Raw genomic sequence first — 21,822 nt, 5'->3', positions numbered from 1 at the left:
CCAGGTCCTGACTGCCAGTCGGACGTTCCCATGAGTTCCCCGATTACAGCATTGACCCTTCCGCCTGTGGCTGAAGATGAGGACCGTCTCGGATAGATTGGAACAGGCCCAGGTCCATGAAGTTCATCTGTACATCTGGGAAGAAATATTTAGCCTATGTTGAATTAGTAAAAAGTTTCACCGTCTACTAATTACTGAACCTTCTGTTTTCCTTTATTAGCAAGAGTGATTATGTTCCCAATCATTGCACCTTGTAGCGTTTAGTTTGCCTTACAGAGTAAGACCTGCTCACGTGATAATGACTTATGTGCGGAGGCATTCCATAACTTTATATACATAACAACAAGTTGTTTTTTTCTTTAACGTTATTTCTTAGATATACCGTATATATCCAGTGACCACTGTATTAATGTGTTTTTTGTAAGTAAAAATAGTATATTCTGCTGTCGGCATCTAGAACGATGTGAGAGACCTACAGCACAGATTTGTGTAATTCGGGACGGGCTGACTTTTGCCTGGATGTTGCCTTAAAGTGAAGTTTGAAGCACTTGTACTTTTTTGTTTTGTATGTAATGAAACCATTTTGTTATTTCACTAAAGTTCTGCTAAATTGTTTCTGCTTTCATTTTTTAATCGACGTGTGCCCTACAAAGATTTGTAGGAGTCTGTGAGTCCGATTCAGAGCTGCTTGCTGGGCTGCGAGTGTTCGATGTCCAGCGAGCAGGAAAACGCCGCCATGCCAAGTGCACTCCCCCAACACAGACACACACACACACACACACACACACTCGCACGGCTGCAAACGCATATGAAGGCTAGCCTTCGCTCACTGCTACACCTACAGGGCGCCTCTGTCTCTGAGCGCAATAAGAGGTCACGGACGCCTGTATGATGTCACCTACGAATCCAGGAAATCTGAGAAGTGCCGCACAAATTAAACGGATATAACTGAGAATTATACATGCTTCCCTGGAGGGCACCCAGGTAATATTTACTATTAAGTAGAGTACCGGTCAAAATATACGGGGCGAGGATCTTAGAGAGCTGCTGTAAGAAAGGTCCAGGTTTAGAAGGATTGCTACTAAATTCCAGTGTGGCTCCTGGGCCCTTCACACGAGAGGAAATAACTGGAACCATATTTTACGACCAGCATCGGGGTGGTGCAAACAGATTTGATTTTCTTTGTGAAGCTACAAAGGTAACCGCTTCCATCTCCTGCAGACGTGTGCGTCTACAATTGTCACTAATGGAGTGTAATAAGTATCCCTATGGGAGGTCAGAACCATGGTCACAGAACTGGCCCCTAAAAAACAAATTGGGACTTCTTGGCATGTTTGAGCTGAACATTAAAGCTGCAGGTATATTAAGTGCAGAAAGAGCCGGAATTTGCACCTGGCTTACTGACGCCTTTAGTTTTGAGCTCAAACTCCCCATGGTTCTTAGGGGTAAATATACTTCAGCTTCTAAAAATTAAAAGTGGCGACATTTCCCATAGCAACTATCATTTGTCTATTGCATCCTAGAGAATGAAAGACATAATCTCACAGGTTGCTATTTGCAACATCAACTATTTTCATTCTTCAAAGCGTTCATAAATTTTCCACTCAATATCCACGGGAGCAGTCACATACTGTGGAACAGACCTAATCTGACTTGTTACTGAGGGTACCAGGAGTCCTATTGCAGTTGTAAAGCCCTGTACTCACAGGTCGATGGGAGCGGGACCTGAACGAGGCGCTGGAGCACAACACCCGCGATGCATCAGCAGTGGGTGCTGAGTGGTACATATGGGCCAGTGTTTGCCTATGGCCCGTGCTATGGGTATGCCTCTGCTTCGGGGACTGGGAAACCTCAAAACAGGGAAAATAGGTGGAGCAAAATATGGACACAGTGGGAAGGAACACCAGGCGCACTCTGCAGGAGACCTGGGACTTGGTAGAAGGGATAGTACACCGGGCGCACTCTGCAGGAGACCTGGGACTTGCTAGAAGGGATAGCAGCACACCGGGCACACACTGCGGGAGACCTGGGACTTGGTAGAAGGGATAGCGCACCGGGCGCACTCTGCCGGAGACCTGGGACTTGGTAGAAGGGATAGCGCACCGGGCGCACTCTGCGGGAGACTTGGGCCTTGGTAGAGGGAATAGTACACAGGACGCACTCTGCGGGAGACCTGGGACTTGGTAGAAGGGATAGCAGCACACCGGGCACACACTGCGGGAGACCTGGGACTTGGTAGAAAGGATAGCAGCACACCGGGGGCACACTGCCGGAGACCTGGGACTTGGTAGAAGGGATAGCGCACCGGGCGCACTCTGACGGAGACCTGGGACTTGGTAGAAGGGATAGCGCACTCTGCGGGAGACCTGGGGCTTGGTAGAGGGAATAGTACACAGGACGCACTCTGCGGGAGACCTGGGACTTGGTAGAAGGGATAGCGCACGGGCGCACTCTGCCGGAGACCTGGGACTTGGTAGAAAGGATAGCACACCGGGCGCACTCTGCAGGAGACCTGGGACTTGGTAGAAGGGATAGCACACCAGGCGCACTCTACTGGAGATCTGGGACTTGATAGAAGGGGTAGCACACCGGGCGCACTCTACGGGAGACCTGGGACTTGGTAGAAGGGATAGCACACCGGGCGCACTCTGTGGGAGACCTGGGGCTTGGTAGAAGGGATAGCAGCACACTGGGCGCATTCTGCCGGAGACCTGGGACTTGGTAGAAAGGATAGCACACCGGGCGCACTCTGCGGGAGACCTGGGGCTTGGTAGAGGGAATAGTACACGGGACGCACTCTGTGGGAGACCTGGGACTTGGTAGAAGGGATATCACACTGGGTGCATTCTGCCGGAGACCTGGGACTTGGTAGAAGGGATAGCGCACAGGCGCACTCTGCGGGAGACCTGGGACTTGGTAGAAGGGATAGCACACTGGGCGCACTCTGCTGAAGACCTGGGACTTGGTAGAAGGGATAGCGCACTCTACTGGAGATCTGGGACTTGGTAGAAGGGATAGCACACCGGGCGCACTCTGCGGGAGACCTGGGGCTTGGTAGAGGGAATAGTACACGGGGCGCACTCTGCGGGAGACCTGGGACTTGGTAGAAGGGATAGCACACCGGGCGCACTCTGCGGGAGACCTGGGGCTTGGTAGAGGGAATAGTACACGGGACGCACTCTGTGGGAGACCTGGGACTTGGTAGAAGGGATATCACACTGGGTGCACTCTGCCGGAGACCTGGGACTTTGTAGAAGGGATAGCGCACGAGCGCACTCTGAGGGAGCCCTGGGACTTGGTAGAAGGGATAGCACACTGGGCGCACTCTGCGGGAGACCTGGGACTTGGTAGAAGGGATAGCAGCACACCGGGCGCACTCTGCCGGAGACCTGGGACTTGGTAGAAGGGATAGCAGCACACCGGGCGCACTCTGCGGGAGACCTGGGACTTGGTAGAAGGGATAGCACACCGGGGCGCACTCTGCGGGAGACCTGGGGCTTGGTAGAGGGAATAGTACACGGGGCGCACTCTGCGGGAGACCTGGGACTTGGTAGAAGGGATAGCACACCAGGCGCACTCTGCCGGAGACCTGGGACTTGGTAGAAGGGATAGCACACCAGGCACATACTGCGGGAGACCTGGGACTTGGTAGAAGGGATAGCACACTGGGCACACTCTGCGGGAGACCTGGGATTTGGTAGAAGGGATAGCACACCGGGCGCACTCTGCGGGAGACCTGGGACTTGGTAGAAGGGATAGCGCACCGGGCGCGCTCTGCGGGAGACCTGGGACTTGGTAGAAGGGATAGCGCACCGGGCGCGCTCTGCGGGAGACCTGGGACTTGGTAGAAGGGATAGCGCACCGGGCGCGCTCTGCGGGAGACCTGGGACTTGGTAGAAGGGAATAGTACACTGGGCGCACTCTGCCGGAGACCTGGGACTTGGTAGAAGGGAATAGTACACTGGGCGCACTCTGCCGGAGACCTGGGACTTGGTAGAACGGATAGCACACCGGGCGCACTCTGTGGGAGATCTGGGACTTGGTAGAAGGGATAGCACACTGGGCGCGCTCTGCCGGAGACCTGGGACTTGGTAGAAGGGATAGCAGCACTGCGGGAGACCTGGGACTTGGTAGAAGGGATAGCACACCAGGCGCACTCTACTGAAGATCTGGGACTTGGTAGAAGGGATAGCACACAGGGGCGCACTCTGCGGGAGACCTGGGGCTTGGTAGAGGGAATAGTACACGGGGCGCACTCTGCGGGAGACCTGGGACTTGGTAGAAGGGATAGCACACCAGGCGCACTCTACCGGAGACCTGGGACTTGGTAGAAGGGATAGCACACCAGGCACATACTGCGGGAGACCTGGGACTTGGTAGAAGTGATAGCACACTGGGCACACTCTGCGGGAGACCTGGGACTTGGTAGAAGGGAATAGTACACTGGGCGCACTCTGCCGGGGACCTGGGACTTGGTAGAAGGGATAGCACACCGGGCGCACTCTGCGGGAGACCTGGGACTTGGTAGAAGGGATAGCGCACCGGGCGCGCTCTGCGGGAGACCTGGGACTTGGTAGAAGGGATATTACACCGGGCGCACTCTGTGGGAGATCTGGGACTTGGTAGAAGGGATAGCACACTGGGCGCGCTCTGCCGGAGACCTGGGACTTGGTAGAAGGGATAGCACACCGGGCGCGTTCTGCGAGAGACCTGGGATTTGGTAGAAGGAAGATTATACCACAACCAGGTGACTGTTGCTGATCTATCTGTGACGTCACCATTTTCCGACGTCTAGTTGGAAGCGGTTACGTTTTCCCTGTAAAGGCATGTCACATACCAGCCGCCGGACGCGTTGCAGGCATGGTAAAACTCAGTGAATTAAGGTATGAACATAAAACATTTTATTGGTATTTTATCATAACAACCCTCCTCAAAGTCACCCTGCACTCTGTTCTCATTATACATCATGTTCACAATCCGGACCCAATGCAGACCTGCTCGCTGTGCTGCACATATGCACGAGCGGTCTGTAAGAAGACAGCCAGCGAAGGATAGCCTTCGCTGGCTGCTCACAGGGTGATTGACACCCTGCGGCCTTTTGGGGCCAGTAACCCAGCATATATTAGGAGTGCCTTCAAAAATGCAAGTGTTCCCCAGCCGGTGGTTGGACGGGCCGCTGACAGCAGCAGCCTCCTCCCCAAGGCCATCGCAGCGTTGATTAAGCCTAGACTTACTCAGCGCTGCAAACAGAGGGGAAACCCATTTGATGAGGACTAATTCCAAATGTTTCTCGTGTGCGAGGCGGCGTTTACCTGTTCGTCGGGCTTCAAACAGTCACAGCCCAGTAAGCAGGTCTGAATAGGGCCCTCGATGCCAAGAGCATTACCCCTACTGTTCCAGTGATGGGATGGTTACTTCCGGGAGGTTGTAAAGTGCATTAAAAGTTTTATTGATTGGTTTGTAGAAACAGGTATGGAAAAGGCAATTGTAGTACCTACACTTACATTAATGCAAGACACAAAGCCACCACGTATTCATTGCAGTGTGTAACCCCAAGTAACTGGAGGTTCTATTAGTGATAAATCTGCAAAATGGATCTTTGTGAACCTATAAGGCTGCGACTACAGAACCAGCGTCTGTTCTGGAAACGTGGCTTGTGCTGGTGGCCAGGAGAGTAGGGATGATGTGTGCACCAGCAACAGGTACAATTCAGGATACCATGTATCATTACAGCATGCATATAGCTTACACCATCGGCCGTACACATTATAAGATGCGTACGATGTATCACTCTGATCCGTGTTGAACAATATTTTGCTTAGTGTGGTTATACGGTTTCTAGGTTGAAAGAATTAAGGTCGACATGACCACTAAAGGTTGACAGGGCTTAGGTAGACAAAAGGGAAGGTCAACAGTGAAAAGGTTGACTTGAGTTTTTCATGCACCCCCCCAAAAAAAAACTGACACCGTGTCCATGTCGACATATGTCAACCTTCAGCACAAAAACCGTATGTCGGCCTAATGCTTGGTCGACCTTCCGACCCTGTCAACCTATTTTACGTGTCAACCTAATGTATGTCGACCTTTATACTGGCGACTTAGGCCCTTGTTTAGATCTGATCGCAGTACAAATTTGTTCTCAAAATGGGCAAAACCATGTGCACTGCAGGTGGGGCAGATGTAACATGTGCAGAGAGTTAGATTTGGGTGGGGTGTGTTGAAACTGAAATCTAAATTGCAGTGGAAAAATAAAGCAGTCAGTATTTACCCTGCACGGAAACAAAATAACTCACCCAAATCTAACTCTCTCTGCACATGTTACATCTGCCCCACCTGCAGTGCACATGGTTTTGCCCATTTTGAGAACAAATTTGTACTGCGATCAGATCTAAACAAGGGCCTATGTCAACAGTATAAAGGTCGACATACATTAGGTTGACCACTAAGAGTTAAATCACTGGTTGCGCGCTCCCATTTTCAGCACCGTTCTAAATCGCTAGTCGCAGGAGCTTGCTCCTGCGACCAGCTGATTCCCTCTGCGGCTCCCCCGGCAGAGGTTCCTTTTCATCAGTGACCATCTCTGGCCGCTGATGAAAGGAGACACTGAGCAATATATCTCCCCCGTGTGTACGCACCTTAAGAAACTATGTAACAATACTCATCTAGGCTTACATTAACTTCGACACGGTGAATAAGTCTTTTATTTGTTTTATTCATTTCGGAAAGCATTTCACTGATCTGATTCTAGAACTAGTTATAAAAATGTATAATAATTTAAAAATAAACTGTGCAGTTACCCCAAAACAGAAATGCTGGTATGTAGAGGTTATGCTACCGGTATGGTAGGGTAGTTTGAGGGTTAAGATACCGGAAAGGTGTTGGGACCCTGATCATCAGATTGCCGCTGTCTGGCTTCTGAGTGCCGGGATCCCAATACCATCCCGTTCCATACACAGCACATTCACATTTGGTGGACAAGCAAGTCTGAAGCCCATTTAAAATCCTATGCTCGCACGTACAATCATACTATGGTGGCTTCATGCCCATCCTTAATGGACTGTTTCCATCATCTCTACTGCAGAGACTGACAATCTGTGCTTAGTACTGTACTATTGCGCTGTAGTACTACAAGTGCAAGCATGCCTCACTAGCATTTGGAGAGTCATAGGTTGTCAAAGCTTCTAGAAACAGCAGTACAGCGTTGATATGAGTAACGGCAGTTGGGTTATGACTTAGTGATGATCACGTTCCACCTGTAAAACATTTCCACTACAAATCCACTTAATAGACCCTGAGGAACAGGCAGCCGGTCATCGCCTTTCAAGCACGAGTACTTTTGGTAGTGTAGTGTGTCCTACAACCACCTATTAGGCAGTGTGTAAAGTTAGCATCTGTAGTTTATGGGACATGCGTGTCCCTCCAAGTAAAGCACCGTAAGGAAATATAAAAACATCATGGAGTTCACACCAACAGCGTGAGTCAACATGTCACAACATCACTGGGTGTCCATAAGGCAGCGCTGGGTTCCAGCAGATTATAGGCACTGGGGCGGGATTATATACCCATCTACAAAGACCCAATGGTAAAATAATCTGACACCACAGCCAATGACAGTCCCTGATGAACAAAAGTTAAAACTTGTAAAAATAAGTCCACTTAGCAAATTTCCACTTGTCACAATTAATAAGTCCGGTGTAAGAGGTAAAGGCTGCTGCCAGTCCGTGCCGGGAAGCCATAGGTGCTCGGCCCGGCAGAGAGTCACAATACTGTTCATTGACTCCTATAATTTGGAGGATTCAGTCTGGGTTGGAGGTAGCTCAAGGTTGGTTCCGGGAATGACGAATTCTCCTTCACCCTCGATAAGAGGATCCCACTTCTGGAAATCCTTCTGCAGACCTAGGGAAGGAAACGGAACAAGAACTTTGGAAATCCGATTCCACACTTTGCACCAGTGATTCCCAACCTCGGCCATCAATTACCCCCAACAGTTCACATTTTCCAGGTCTCCACAACAATGAGTGTGGCTACATCTGTATATCCGGGACCGTATACCACATGTGCGGCCCACACAATAGCAAACCTTAGTAATCTTCCTCCACTGCCTGCAGCTACTCACCTAGATGTCGTTGCAAGAAGGCCAATGTTACATTAATAATTATGTCCATCGCAACATACGGGTCAATTTCTCCTTTTAACTTGAATATCTTCCCTATCAAGTATCCGGTGAGGAAGGTGAAGTCTGGGAAGCTTTGATGCACGCTGCCCCTATGGAGAGAACAGGGAGTGACATGAAACCATTAGAAGTCTCCCCTCTATAACCCCAATATATGCATTACAGGCTGATAGTGTAATATGTATGAAGATTGCTTCTGGTAGGACATGAGTGTGATTGCTCGTAGATCCCTCATTCTGCAGTCAAAGGGAACGCTCATTACTCAATGGGAGATGTGTGTGAATTGAGACTTCCATGTGGTCTGGATTATGAGTATAAGATGCACTGTATTGTACAGGGGTTCTCTCTGTTCTGTGGGTCAGGGGAATCACACAGCTGCCTCCTCTCTTCGAATGTAGCTGGAATAAAAGTTGTGGATATTTGGCTTGCGTGAATCAGCCGCCATAGGAGAAGAATGGAGGCATCAGGAAGCCACAGACTGGGAAGTGGAAGTAGCAGGGTCCTCCAGCAGCACAGAGTATATAAGGAGACGAGTGATGTGTCAGTACAAAAGTTCAGTGACGTGATATAAGGGAGGCATGGAGTGACAGTTATTTCGCAGCAGTAGTCACCCAGCAGCACAGAGTATATCAGGAGATGAGTGATATGTAAGGGAAGACAGGGCTGCATGTGACACGCTATGAGGAGAAGAATGGAGGCAGCAGGAAGCCACTGACCGAGTTATATACTAGAACAGTGGTTCTCAAACTGTGGGTCCTGACCTTCTCAGCATGGGGTCGCGACTCCATGTTGCTGACCATCAGGCTGATGACTTTTCTAATCTCAGTCAGTGATTCAAGGAGTCTGAAAGGTCTGTTGAATTGTCTGTTATTTTAGACTCCTCCTATCATGTAGTGCCTCCACAATGCTGCCATGTATGTGCTGTCTGCTGACTACACATGTGATGGGTTATGGTATATCAGACTCCTCCCATCACTCTGTGCCCCCACAATGCTGCCATGTATGTGCGGTCTGCTGACTACACGTGTGATGTGATGGGTTATGGTATATCAGACTCCTCCCATCACTCTGTGCCCCCACAATGCTGCCATGTATGTGCTGTCTGCTGCCTACACATGTGATGTGATGGGTTATGGTATATTAGACTCCTCCCATCACTCTGTGCCTCCACAATGCTGCCATGTACGTGCTGTCTGCTGACTACTACACATGTGATGTGATGGGTTATGGTATATTAGACTCCTCACATCATGTTGTCCCTCCACAATGCTGCCATGTATGTGCTGTCTGCTGACTACACATGTGATGTGATGGGTTATGGTATATTAGACTCCTCCCATCACTCTGTGCCTCCACAATGCTGCCATGTACGTGCTGTCTGCTGACTACTACACATGTGATGTGATGGGTTATGGTATATTAGACTCCTCACATCATGTTGTCCCTCCACAATGCTGCCATGTATGTGCTGTCTGCTGACTACACATGTGATGTGATGGGTTATGGTATATTAGACTCCTCACATCATGTTGTCCCTCCACAATGCTGCCATGTATGTGCTGTCTGCTGACTACACGTGTGATGTGATGGGTTATGGTATATTAGACTCCTCCCATCATTTTCTGCCTCCACAATGCTGCCATGTATGTGCTGTCTGCTGACTACACATGTGATGTGATGGGTTATGGTATATTAGACTCCTCCCATCACTCTGTGCCTCCACAATGCTGCCATGTATGTGCTGTCTGCTGACTACACATGTGATGTGATGGGTCATGGTATATCAGACTCCTCCCATCACTCTGTGCCTCCACAATGCTGCCATGTATGTGCTGTCTGCTGACTTCACGTGTGATGTGATGGGTTATGGTATATCAGACTCCTCCCATCACTCTGTGCCTCCACAATGCTCCCATCACTCTGTGCCTCCACAATGCTGCCATGTATGTGCTGTCTGCTGACTACACATGTGATGTGATGGGTTATGGTATATTAGACTCCTCCCATCACTCTGTGCCTCCACAATGCTGCCATGTATGTGCTGTCTGCTGACTACATGTGTGATGTGATGACCTTCTGCAATAATTTGCTGGGGTCCCGTAATTATTATTATAGTATGATGGGGTCCCAGAGCAAAATAGTTTGAGGACCCCTGTACTATAAGGAGTAGAGTCCCCAGCAGCACAGAGTATATCAGGAGATGAGTGATGGATCAGTCAGGACAGGGCTGCATGTGACATGATGGGAGTTATCTAGTGGAAGGAGGTGCGTTCACAGCAGCACAAATTAAATAAAAAAATAAAATAATAATAATGACCAGTCTTGGGGCCATGTCCTCATCCAGAACCTGATTAATTTCCGAGTGACATCATCGATTATCCCATCTCTGAAATCACTGCTCCAGATCAGACCTCTGTGACAGCCGGCTCCATCCCTACATCCCACAAACCTACATAAAGAGTCAGTCTCCCTGGTCCGCACTCACATAGTCTTTTACACTTACTTGATAGTGATCATCTTTCTCTCCACGCTGGTGGAATCCATTCTTTTCATGAGCAGGATATTCTCCACCCACTGGAACTTTTCTGAGTTGACAAACAAGACCGGCTGGTGTATGGCGGAGAACTTCTCGTCTCTCAGAGAGAACATCCAGGAATCTAGAGCCACAGCGCACCTAGAACACCACAGAGCAGTCTATTAATGTCATGCTCAGGGTTGTAGAACGGTTTATTGCATTAATCACACTTCTGGCCCAGCGCCTTCTCTGTAAGTGCTGGATTTTTGTGGACTTGTAGCCTAGTATTTACTAAGGAGCAGTTTGTCATTAAAACACCAATAGAAAAATGCTTAACAAGCCCAATTTATCATCTGTTGCGGATGATTGGTCCTGCTTGGAATAGGACCAATGGAACCGATAACAGGAGATAATGGGATGCAGTCACCATGGTGATAACATACAATTATATGATTTGTGTCCTTTTCACCAGATTGACTGGGATGAGAAATCTGATGACAAGTGTCAAATTGTATATAGGGGTTTAATCTCCCATTCCAATCGATGCAAGGTCCCATACACGTTGGAGCCGGAGATCGCAAGGGCTGCACTAAGGATTTGTTGGATTCCGCAGGCCTTGCTGTGATCTCATGCGATATATCGTATGCAATCCTGCTGCCTGGGAAGCTGCCGGGTACTTCAAGAGGATCGTATAGATGGAGCCACTCTCAGAGCGGCTTCCATCGCGCCTACCATTGTCCGCCAGAATGGGACGCACGAGCATGTGAGATGCCTGCGTGTCCCCAACCTGCCGTCGGCCAGCTTTAATGATATGGCCCCATCTGTATGTGACCTCTCCTCTCTGAGAAATTCCATTAGTGTATAGGAACCTTTAGACTGCTCGGAAAGGGTTACGGTTAAGCTGTGGGGTGAAGGTTAGGCTGTAGGTAGATAGTAGGTTGCGGGGAGAAGGTTAGGCTGTGGCTGTAGGGAGACGGTATGTTGCGTGGAAACGTTAAGGGTTAAGCTGCAGGGAGACGGTAGGTTGCGGGGAAAGGGTAAGGGTTAAGCTGTGGGGAGTGGGTAGGTTGCAGGCAGAGGGTAAGGCTGGGGATGCAGGGAGAGGGTTAGGCTGCAGATAGACCGAAGGTTTCGGGGAAGGAGTAATGCTGTGTACACACGGGGGTGATAGGGGCTGAAATCGCTGGAAATATGGTCGCAGGCGACCATATTGCCAGTGATGGGAGTGTGCCCCGGTGATAAATCGCCGGGTGCGCGCTCCCATTTTCAGCCCCGTTCTAATCGCTGGTTGAAGGAGCTTGCTCCTGCTACCAGCTGATTACCTCTGTGGCACCGCTGGCAGAGGTTCCCTTTCATCAGCGACCATCTCTGGTCGCTGATGAAAAGGAGATATATTGCTAGCAATATATCTCCCCCGTGTGTACGGGGCTTAAGGGTTAGGCTGCAGATAGAGCATAGGTTGTGGGAAATGGGTAAGTGTTAGGTTGCGGGCAGGGGGTAAGGTTAAGCAGTGGGGAGAGGGTTAGGCTGCTGCTGCAGGTAGACAGTAGGCTGCGGGCAGGGGGTAAGGTTAAGCAGTGGGGAGAGGGTTAGGCTGCGGCTGCAGGTAGACAGTAGGCTGCGGGCAGGGGGTAAGGTTAAGCAGTGGGGAGAGGGTTAGGCTGCTGCTGCAGGTAGACAGTAGGCTGCGGGCAGGGGGTAAGGTTAAGCAGTGGGGAGAGGGTTAGGCTGCGGCTGCAGGGAGACAGTAGGTTGCAGGTAGGGGGTAAGGTTAAGCAGTGGGGAGAGGGTTAGGCTGCTGCTGCAGGTAGACAGTAGATTGCAGGCAGGGGGTAAGGTTAAGCAGTGGGGAGAGGGTTAGGCTGCGGCTGCAGGTAGACAGTAGGCTGCAGGCAGGGGGTAAGGTTAAGCAGTGGGGAGAGGGTTAGGCTGCTGCTGCAGGTAGACAGTAGGCTGCGGGCAGGGGGTAAGGTTAAGCAGTGGGGAGAGGGTTAGGCTGCTGCTGCAGGTAGACAGTAGGTTGCGGGTAGGGGGTAAGGTTAAGCAGTGGGGAGAGGGTTAGGCTGCGGCTGCAGGGAGACAGTAGGTTGCAGGTAGGGGGTAAGGTTAAGCAGTGGGGAGAGGGTTAGGCTGCTGCTGCAGGTAGACAGTAGGTTGCAGGTAGGGGGTAAAGTTAAGGAGTGGGGAGAGGGTTAGGCTGCTGCTGCAGGTAGACAGTAGGTTGCGGGCAGGGGGTAAGGTTAAGCAGTGGGCAGTGGGGCAGATGTACTAAGCCTGATGAAGGGATACAGTGGACGGTGATAACGCACCAGCTTCTAATTGTCATTTTTCAAATGGAGTCTAACTTGACATTTGGGAGTTGATTGGCTGCTGGGTTATCACCTTCCCCTTTACCACTTCACCAGGCTTAGTACATCTGCCCCAGAGTTCATTATCTTCTGGCTGATTACATCCGTTCTGATTCACCAACATTATCTTACCTAAACCGCGAATCTCTGCCCAGAGCTTTGATTGCCGTCGCACCGCCAAAGGAATGTCCAACAGCCGCCACTCTCTGGAGGTCAATGGAGTCCTTAATACAGAACAAAGATTTGGTGACTACAACTACGGTGGTGTAAAAATGATACAAAATCTGTATTTTGCATTAGAGGCACACAATACAGCCCACATAGTGTGTCTCCGCTGCATGGCGCTGACTGTAACGCGTTCCCTTAGCCCTGTTCTTGCTCTGCACTCACCTTCAACCGCCGCCAATCAAAGTTGGATGGTAAGACGTTGGTGACGGGTTTCCCAGCATTGATGTCCATTATGAGGTCTAGGGCTCGCAAACATTCATCCGCTCTCTTCTGGACCTGTGCACACAAGAAACCTGGGTCAGTGAGAAACGCAGAGTAAATGGTACCAGATGTATGGACAATAGCAAAAGGAAGTTCTGTGTCTTTGTACATCATGACTGATGCCACAGGATATCTGCTAGAACAGTAGTTGGCAACTGGCGGATGGGGGACCATCTCCGGACCGCAAAGGACAGAGATGCGGAACGCCTCCTGAAACTAGCAGTGGACTATGCCATAGTCCACTGCACATTTATATTGAACTTTTATTCACAGCATCTCCGAGGGAGTCCTTTAGCAGTGTCAGGACTGGAGTGAGCCGGGCGGCAGCAGCGGTATCCAAGTGCCGGGTAGCCAGGTATACCAAACCAGAGGGAAAGCTTCCAGGGATCGCCATGACAACCACGGGTCAGTGGGCGTCACTGCGGCTTATCCAGTCAACAGTCACGCTTAGGACGTCTGCCAGTGCCGCCCTTCTGCTCCCAGAAGCAAACAGCGCTGGAGAACACGTGATGCAGCTGGCGGGCAGTACGAAGTATTCTTTCCGGTCTGGTGTCCTCACTCCCCCTTTCACCCCCTATTTAAAGGTATGCACATTTCATTTAATATTGTATCACACCTTGATAAAGAGTTGTCCAGCCTCGAAACGTTGGAACTATGTTTTTGTGATCAACTCTTCAAACAAAGATTTTTTTCACCTCAATTCCATGAGTGCTGTCATCTTTATTTACAGAGATAGAGATAGATAGATCGATAGATAGATACTGTAGATATATCCAGGGGTAAGGATCACACTCTCCTCCAATAGGTGGCAACTGCCGGGGTGTCAGCTCACGGGTTCCATACAAGTCCAGTTCACCAATATAGCCACAAAGATGAGGACACTCACCGGTCTTTCTTCAATAAAGGAATTTTAATCCATAATCACCACATCCAATAAAGTGCAAAGTGCATGACAGTGGGCCTAGGGCCAACGTTTCGGTCTGCCAACAGACCTTTTTCAAGGCCCCCACTATCTCCTCCTAAAGTGCAACTTTTGGCAGACCGAAACGTTGGCCCTAGGCCCACTGTCATGCACTTTGCACTTTATTGGATGTGGTGATATGGATTAAAATTCCTTTATTGAAGAAAGACCGGTGAGTGTCCTCATCTTTGTGATATACATATATAAATAAATAAAATAACAGATATTTGATTTTGTGTTTTGTGGACCTCGATCAAAATAAATAGAAATATTCAGACTGTTAAAAATGACTTGCCTACCCCTGTGCTAGGAATTACATTGACCAAGAAAAAAAAAAAAACCCTGCAGGAAAAAAAACCCACACAGAAAGTTTATCATCTATCACAAACGGTAACTAGAAAAGAACGGTATGAAGTCAGTGGATAGACAATGCCTAGGATCAACAGTCACTAGGTCGACAATTAATGGTCGACAGGGACTAGGTCAAAAGTAAATAAGTGTCGACGCAAACAAGGTTGACATGAGTTTTTCATTTATTTATTTTTTAAAAAGTGTTTTTCATACCATCCCAGTGAGCACAGAGTGGGGATATAAGATTGTGCTGAGCCCAGCGTCAATCGTTTACAAAGCCTTGCTTGAAAAGGATTGCCGCTTTAAAAGAAAGTCAGCATTCGACCGGCATACCGCACCGCTGAGGAACTCTGACGCCATCACATGACAGGTGTCATTTAAACCTCTTCATGTTCCATTTTCCCACGCGAGGTGTGACATTCACAATATAACAACTGACGACTTCTAGTGCAGTTCTGCAGGTGCGATTCCTCAGCCTACGGACTTGCTAACGGGCCTGAGAGCCACTCAGCTGGGTGACCATCAGCAGGGCATGCAAATCCCAATCATATAACAGGCAAGACAGATTCATACAGGTGAGGAACTCATCACGGGAATGGATCTCTTTTATTTGGTTATTTTATGAGGATTTAAAACACCTGATAATCCGTGTAACCATGGCAACCTGGTCTTACTCGTACCTGCTCAAATCGGAGGGGGTATTCATCAGTCCCTGGTTTTGGAGGCTTATTGTACATCCACACTTCCTCCAGAGTGTCACACCCCTCCTCCTGCACACAGGGGTCGCTGGGGGATCTCTCCCGGAAATAGAAGGTCGCAGATGCAGATTCATCCCTGTCACAGAATTATATAGGATTAGTTGTTACAGCATCAGACACTTCCTATGGTAACATGTCCAAGCCCAGAATTGCCCAGTTATTGTACTGACTAAGTCACCTTCCAGGAGAGAAACTAACGCTACATATAATCAGCATAGAACTAGAATCTAAAGCGGGAAATTATGTCACAATGTAGAGCTGATGACCTCATCTATTAGTATCATGATGTATTCCTGCTCAACTATGCATGTAAAGCATGTGATCACCCTATGGCAACAAGAATGTAATCCCTAGCAACGAGAATGTAGGTAAGCAGCACTTATGTGCCTAACAATGCGATCACAGAAAAATCATGCCCAGCACGAATTATAAGCCTTGGCATCCAAACACTGGTTATACTGACATTACATAATGATTTATAATCATGTGGGATTCTGGGGGAGATTCTCTATTGCTTGCCGCCGCGGTCCGGGGTCCTTTTCTATGCCGTTATCTCCTTCGCATATGCTGCATTCTTTTTTTCCCGACGCCCGATCACCGCACTTCCGCATTCCTTCCTGTTTCGTCACGGTGCCGGCTCCCCATTGGACTGCATTGCCTTCCCTCCTATTCCGTATGCTCTAACACCCGCGTCGAAGTAAAGTAGTCTGTTCAACTTCGCAAGCTTGAGGTGGCGAAGTTGTACCGCCTGCTTTACTACAGAGCGGACGTTAGAGCACAGGGAATAGCCATATTTAAATAATCATTAATAGGTTTTTTTATAATGCGCTGAGGTGTCAAATCATATATATCATACCCCCGTGCACCGCGCGCCAGAGCCTGCCGGACTGCCGGACAGGAGATCCCCACTGGCTTCCGGACAAGCAGTGCGCATGACATGAAAATTAAACAGCGGGCGCATGCGCACTGGACACAACCTGGGGATCGCGGAGGGGTGAGATACCGCAAACACAATGCGGTAGCCTAATTGACAGAGCATATGGAGAAGAGGTAGTCATTAACGGCGCGCAAATGTGCCGTTAAAGTAGCGGTAAAAAGATACATTCGTCACGAATGTAAGAGAATCTCCCCCTCTGTGTCCTTTCCCCCCTGCTCTTCTCCCTCTACACTAATGACTGCATCTCGAGTGACCAGTCAGTAAAAAACATAGAATTTGCTGATGACACCACCACCATCGGCCTAATTAAGGCGGTAGACGAGTCTGCATACAGACGGGAAGTGGACAGACTTTCACAGTGGTGCGGCAATAGGGAGAAAATGGTCAGCAGAGACGGCGCCTATGACAGTGCAATGGATATGCTGGATACAGTGGTGCGGCAGAAACAACCTGGACCTAACCCCTATCAAAACAGGCCAGATGGTAGTAGACTTCAGGAGAAAACCAAATGTCAAGGTCCCACTGGTAATGTCCAACAGAGTGGTGTCATGGGTAGAGACCTTTAAATTCCTTGGGACAAAAATCTCTCGCAACCTCAGATGGGAGCCCAACATAACTTCCATTGTCAAAAAGGCCCAACAGCGGCTGTTCCTCCTGAGGCAACGGAAAATAATCCACATTCCACAGGAGCTGCTGCGGCTCTGTTACACTGCTATCGTGGAGTCCGTTCTATGCTCCTCTATCACAATCTGGTATGAAGGGGCCAATGAATCTGACAAACGAAGCCTGCAAAGAGTGGTGAGGACAGCAGAGAGGATTATTGGGACGGACCTCCCTCCTGTAAGGGAACAATACTTAAGATCAATACTTAAGTAGGGTCAAGAAGCGAGCTGGGAAGATCGTGGCGGACAAACTCCACCCTGGCCATAACTTGTTTGATATTCTCCCATCAGGTAGAGGCTTCAGGTCCATCCCTGCCAAGTCGTCAAGAACCACAAAAAGCTTCTTCCCGACAGCTATTCAGCCATTGAGCAATGTACTGTAAGATACTGCTAATCTAACCACCTGACTGCTCCGTCTGACCGTGCCAATCCTAACATGTGACTTGTCATTTGTATGCGCAACTGATGCAATGTATGTATGTCCTGTTATCTCTCTTGTACCATGCTTGAAGCTGCACTGTATCCACAAATAATACCTAGTATACGAGAGTATACATGGCCAATAAAGTGATTCTATGTGGTCATACACTATCTAAGACATACATTAAAAATGCAGTTTGTAAATTCACTAGGGACTAGTGACATCACTGTGGTATGATGAATAAAGGATTCTAATGACATCACTAATTGCTAGACTGCATACTATGAGTACTGTACCTACCTGTGTTCCACTGCAGCGACTACAAACCCCTGAGACGCCAGACCAATGCAGATAGCAGAGTACAGGGTCCTGTAGGAAAGAAGACCAGGAAGTCAGAGACCATAAACTCTCAGGTAGATGTATGAAGCAGTGATATCAGAGAAGTGGTACAGTGTGTTTATTGATGGTAACTACAAGGGAGAACCCTTTACACAGCGGCGTACCTTTGTTTGGGGCGCCCATCCGTCCGTCCGGCCCACCGTGCCCCCTCCCCCCATTGCCGCATGCTTACCTATCCGAGCGTCCCGGCTCCCCTCCTGGCTTCAATAAATTCTATGGAGACGGACCACGATAAAATGGCCGCCCCCATACTGCAGACAGTTTCAGAGAACAGTCTGCTTTATGGGGTGGCCATTTTATCGTGGCCCGTCTCCATAGCATTGATTGAAGCCAGGAGGGGAGCCAGGACGCGCGGACAGGTAAGCATGCGGGGGATGGGGGGCGGGGGGATTACTATAGCACCGCAGCCCCCCCGGCGCCCCCATATGCACAGCGCCCCCCCCCCCCCTGTGACCGCGGGGGCTGCGGTGCTATAGTTACGCCACTGCCTTTACATCAGGGTTAATCACCAAGCAGCCCTTTAGCTGCTGTAAAACTACACATCCCAGCATGCACTGCCACGGTTTTTCTATTAAGGCACGCTAAAACTGTGGCAGGGTAAGCTGGAATGTGTAGTTCCACAGCAGTTGGAGGGCCGCATGTTAAATACTCCTTTACGTATTTCATTATGGATAAATAGGATTCTTCCAATTCGGTACTTATGTATTATCTGGGCTCCCATGTTAAATGCACCCCATTTTTTCATACCCCTACTATCCAACTATGCATGGAGTTGATTTTATATAGTGTGGCGAGCGCAGCAAGCCACCGTGCCCGAAGCGTGGCGAGTGCAGCGAGCCCCGCAAGGGGACGCTGTCTCATAAGAAAAACGGGAGCCCAGATATTACATAAGTACCTCCAATTCTTCTCTCCTCAGAGGACTTGCAAGGAGCTTCCATGGCATTGTAATAAAATGGAGAGTGCTTCAGTGAATGAGTAACCAATCCGCTCCTGACGATTTTCAACCCCAGCCTGTAAGATGTCTATTAAGAGCGGATTGGCTGGTACTTTGTAACTCTCCACTTTATCACTTTTCAAGGCTTAGAACATCTTGCCCAAAGGGCTAATCTTACAAAAGTTCAAAAAAATGCAAAGAGGCAATGTTGTCAATAGCAACTAATCAGATCCTGTTGGATTGGTTGCTATGGGCAACATCACTTATTTTCATTATAAGAATCATTACCACTAAGCCTCATTGATTAATACTAAAGCAACGTTCAGTACTTTATATTGTTATAGTATTTATTACCTGAAGGCACCAAGGCCATGGGAGAATATAACCAGGGGGTATCTCTCTCCTGGCTTGAAAGGCGCATTCAGCTTCGCAGGACATTTTACAGAGCCTGTAAGGAACAGAGAACAGATTGTAGTGACTGTAGTTACATCGTCCTTTACCATTCCCAGTACACAACCACTGTAATTGTCCAGGACACTGTTCATCTTATACCTGTAGACATTTATCAGTATACTAGGTGATTTCTTCACCCCGGCGTAAGGGGCTGCGCCCCCTTAATTTGTGAACGTTTGTATTGTGAGAAATGGAATCGGTACATCTGTCAGACCAGACTTAGGTCTACAGTCATTAGGTTGACCCCGGAAGGTCGACTGGCCCCAAGGTCGACAGGGTTAAAGGTCCACATGACTTAAGGTGGACATGGGCCAAGGTCGACATGGGTTTAGGTCGACAGTCATTAGGTCGACATGAGATTTTCACAGGTTTTTTTTACCCGAATGTCGACACAGGCGACATGGACACAGTTGGAGTTGAACCGCAGCCTCTCGCATCGCTCGCTATGCTTCGGGCACGGTGCCTCGCTACGCTCGGCACACTATTTTATTCTCCCACCACGCCCTAGTGTAAATACCGCCTGTCGGCACATGTCGGTTCAAAAAAACAGTGAAAAACTGTCGACCTTGACCCATGTCGACCTTTGACCCATGTCGACCTAAGTGTGGTCTGACAGATGACCTTTCCCGTGAGAAATATGGTTAGAATTGTATGACAGATGCCTGTATTGCAACTTGAGTTATAGGTGAAATGTGTTAAATAGAGAGAATATGATGTGGAAGGGGGTGTGTATTGTTTTGTTTAATTAAAAAGCAGTTACAGAGTAAGATGTACATTGATAGTGTGGATGGTACAGTGACATTTGTGGGTGTGGGGGGGGGGCTGTGTGTGCATGTTGTTTAGGTGTGTGTGTGTGCAATAGTATAGTAGGGTGTTTTTGAGTCAGCGGCTCCCCACTGGCAGAGGTCACGACACAGGAAAACAGGAGGCTGGGTAGTGATAGGGGTGTGTGGGCATAAGGGGGACTAAAGAGGAGGGTGGGGGACACTGCAGCTTCTGCCAGTGTGTGAGGGTCCAGCGTGGCAGTACAGGATAGTGGGCATGAGTCAGTGTCTCCTCCTACTGGGTGGGAAGTAGGGTGCATGAGAGGAGGCTGGGCTATGAGGCGTGATAGGGGGTATGAGGGCAACACAGTGTCAGCGATTACCCAGTGGTGGAAGTTACAGTTCAGGAGAGCAGGAAGCTGGGTAGTGATAGGGGTGTGTGGGCATACGGGGGACTAAAGAGGAGGGTGGGGGACACTGTGCAGCTTCTGCCAGTGGGTGAGGGTCCAGCGTGGCAGCCCAGGAGTACAGGACGGCAGGGACGTGCAGTCAGGGGAGGCAGTGCCTCACCGGTCATAAATCACAAATAAAAAAATAAAAATACAAAGATGATATTTATATACATACACTGTTATAAATATCTTATTGGTATTTTTTTTTTTTACAGTGTATGGGGTGAGATGCTCTGCGGGAGGCAGAGGGACCTGTGCCTCGCACTGACAATGGGAAAACTGTCAGCAGCGGTGGGGCAGGGCTAATTTCGCGCACAAAAAGAGGCTGAAAAGCCCATTGAAAAATACCGGGTTATTACCTGGTAACGGGTTTTCCTCTACTCCGCCATGGCAGCCCTCATGAATGGGTTTCTCCCTGCTGGGTAGTGCTTTGGAAAGGAAAAAAAGACCTCTGGCCCCTATAAGAAGGCTCCTCCTCCGTCCACCAGTGTCTTATATTCTTCAGCTTTAAAATAAACGAACATCATTATTCCACATACACACCTTCTTTTAACTCAAGGGTGGGAAATACCGCTGCAATGGCGGAGTAGAGGAAAACCCGTTACCAGGTAATAACCCGGTATTTCCTCTGACTCCGCCATGGCAGCCCTCATGAATGGGTCATGCCCAAGCAGTACTGTATTTCATAGGGAGGGTATACTCACGTATAACTTAGGAACCGGCCACCTGCCGTATAACGTATAACTGAAAATAGAACGTTTCTTCACGTTTTTAATTTACTGCCGCGCTCAGGATCTTCCTCCCAAATTTAGCATCTGCAGAAGACCAGACGTCTACCCTGTAATGCTTTGTAAACGTGTGCAGTGAGGACCATCCTGCGGCCTTGCAAATTTCTGTCAGTGACGTAGATTCCTTCTCTGCCCATGATGACGCCATTGACCGCGTTGAGTGCGCTTTAAAACCTTCTGGTGGCTCCTGTTGTCTTATGACATAAGCTTGTCGGACACAATTTTTAATCTACCTTGATAAAGTCTGTTTAGAGGCTCTTTGCCCCTTTCTTTCTCCTTCTGATAATATAAATAAATTGTCGGCTTTGCGAAACTCGGCCGTCCTTTGCTTGTAAATGGACAAGGCTCTGACCAAGTCGAGACAGTGTAGCCTGCTTTCTTTACTATTCGACGGATTTGTGCAGAACGTAGGCAATA

The 21,822-nt window shown here is 49.0% G+C and overlaps 2 protein-coding genes across 8 annotated transcripts in view; one reads left to right on the top strand and one right to left on the bottom strand.

Moving 5' to 3' along the window:
• The window catches only part of TDRD6 (tudor domain containing 6), a 46,388-nt gene extending 45,775 nt beyond the window's left edge, over positions 1–613 (top strand). For all 6 annotated transcript variants that reach the window (XM_083178673.1, XM_083178675.1, XM_083178676.1 and 3 more), the window contains one exon: positions 5–613. In XM_083178673.1, the coding sequence (XP_083034799.1) occupies positions 5–96 (92 nt within the window). In that variant the 3' untranslated portion in view covers positions 97–613. The remainder of the gene's footprint in view (positions 1–4) is intronic.
• A 6,079-nt stretch (positions 614–6,692) lies between these two features.
• Positions 6,693–21,822, bottom strand: part of PLA2G7 (phospholipase A2 group VII) — a 40,103-nt gene continuing 24,973 nt past the window's right edge. For both annotated transcript variants that reach the window (XM_083178669.1, XM_083178670.1), the window contains exons 4-11: positions 19,303–19,396; positions 17,916–17,984; positions 15,518–15,671; positions 13,427–13,540; positions 13,169–13,260; positions 10,677–10,847; positions 8,117–8,265; positions 6,693–7,896 (exon numbers count right to left, since the gene is read on the bottom strand). In XM_083178669.1, the coding sequence (XP_083034795.1) occupies positions 7,781–7,896; positions 8,117–8,265; positions 10,677–10,847; positions 13,169–13,260; positions 13,427–13,540; positions 15,518–15,671; positions 17,916–17,984; positions 19,303–19,396 (959 nt within the window). In that variant the 3' untranslated portion in view covers positions 6,693–7,780. The remainder of the gene's footprint in view (positions 7,897–8,116; positions 8,266–10,676; positions 10,848–13,168; positions 13,261–13,426; positions 13,541–15,517; positions 15,672–17,915; positions 17,985–19,302; positions 19,397–21,822) is intronic.

The sequence above is a fragment of the Crinia signifera genome, chromosome 3 (genome assembly GCF_055691185.1).
Source record: "Crinia signifera chromosome 3, ASM5569118v1, whole genome shotgun sequence".
NCBI lineage: Eukaryota > Metazoa > Chordata > Amphibia > Anura > Myobatrachidae > Crinia > Crinia signifera.
This window is presented reverse-complemented; position numbering and strand designations above follow the sequence as displayed.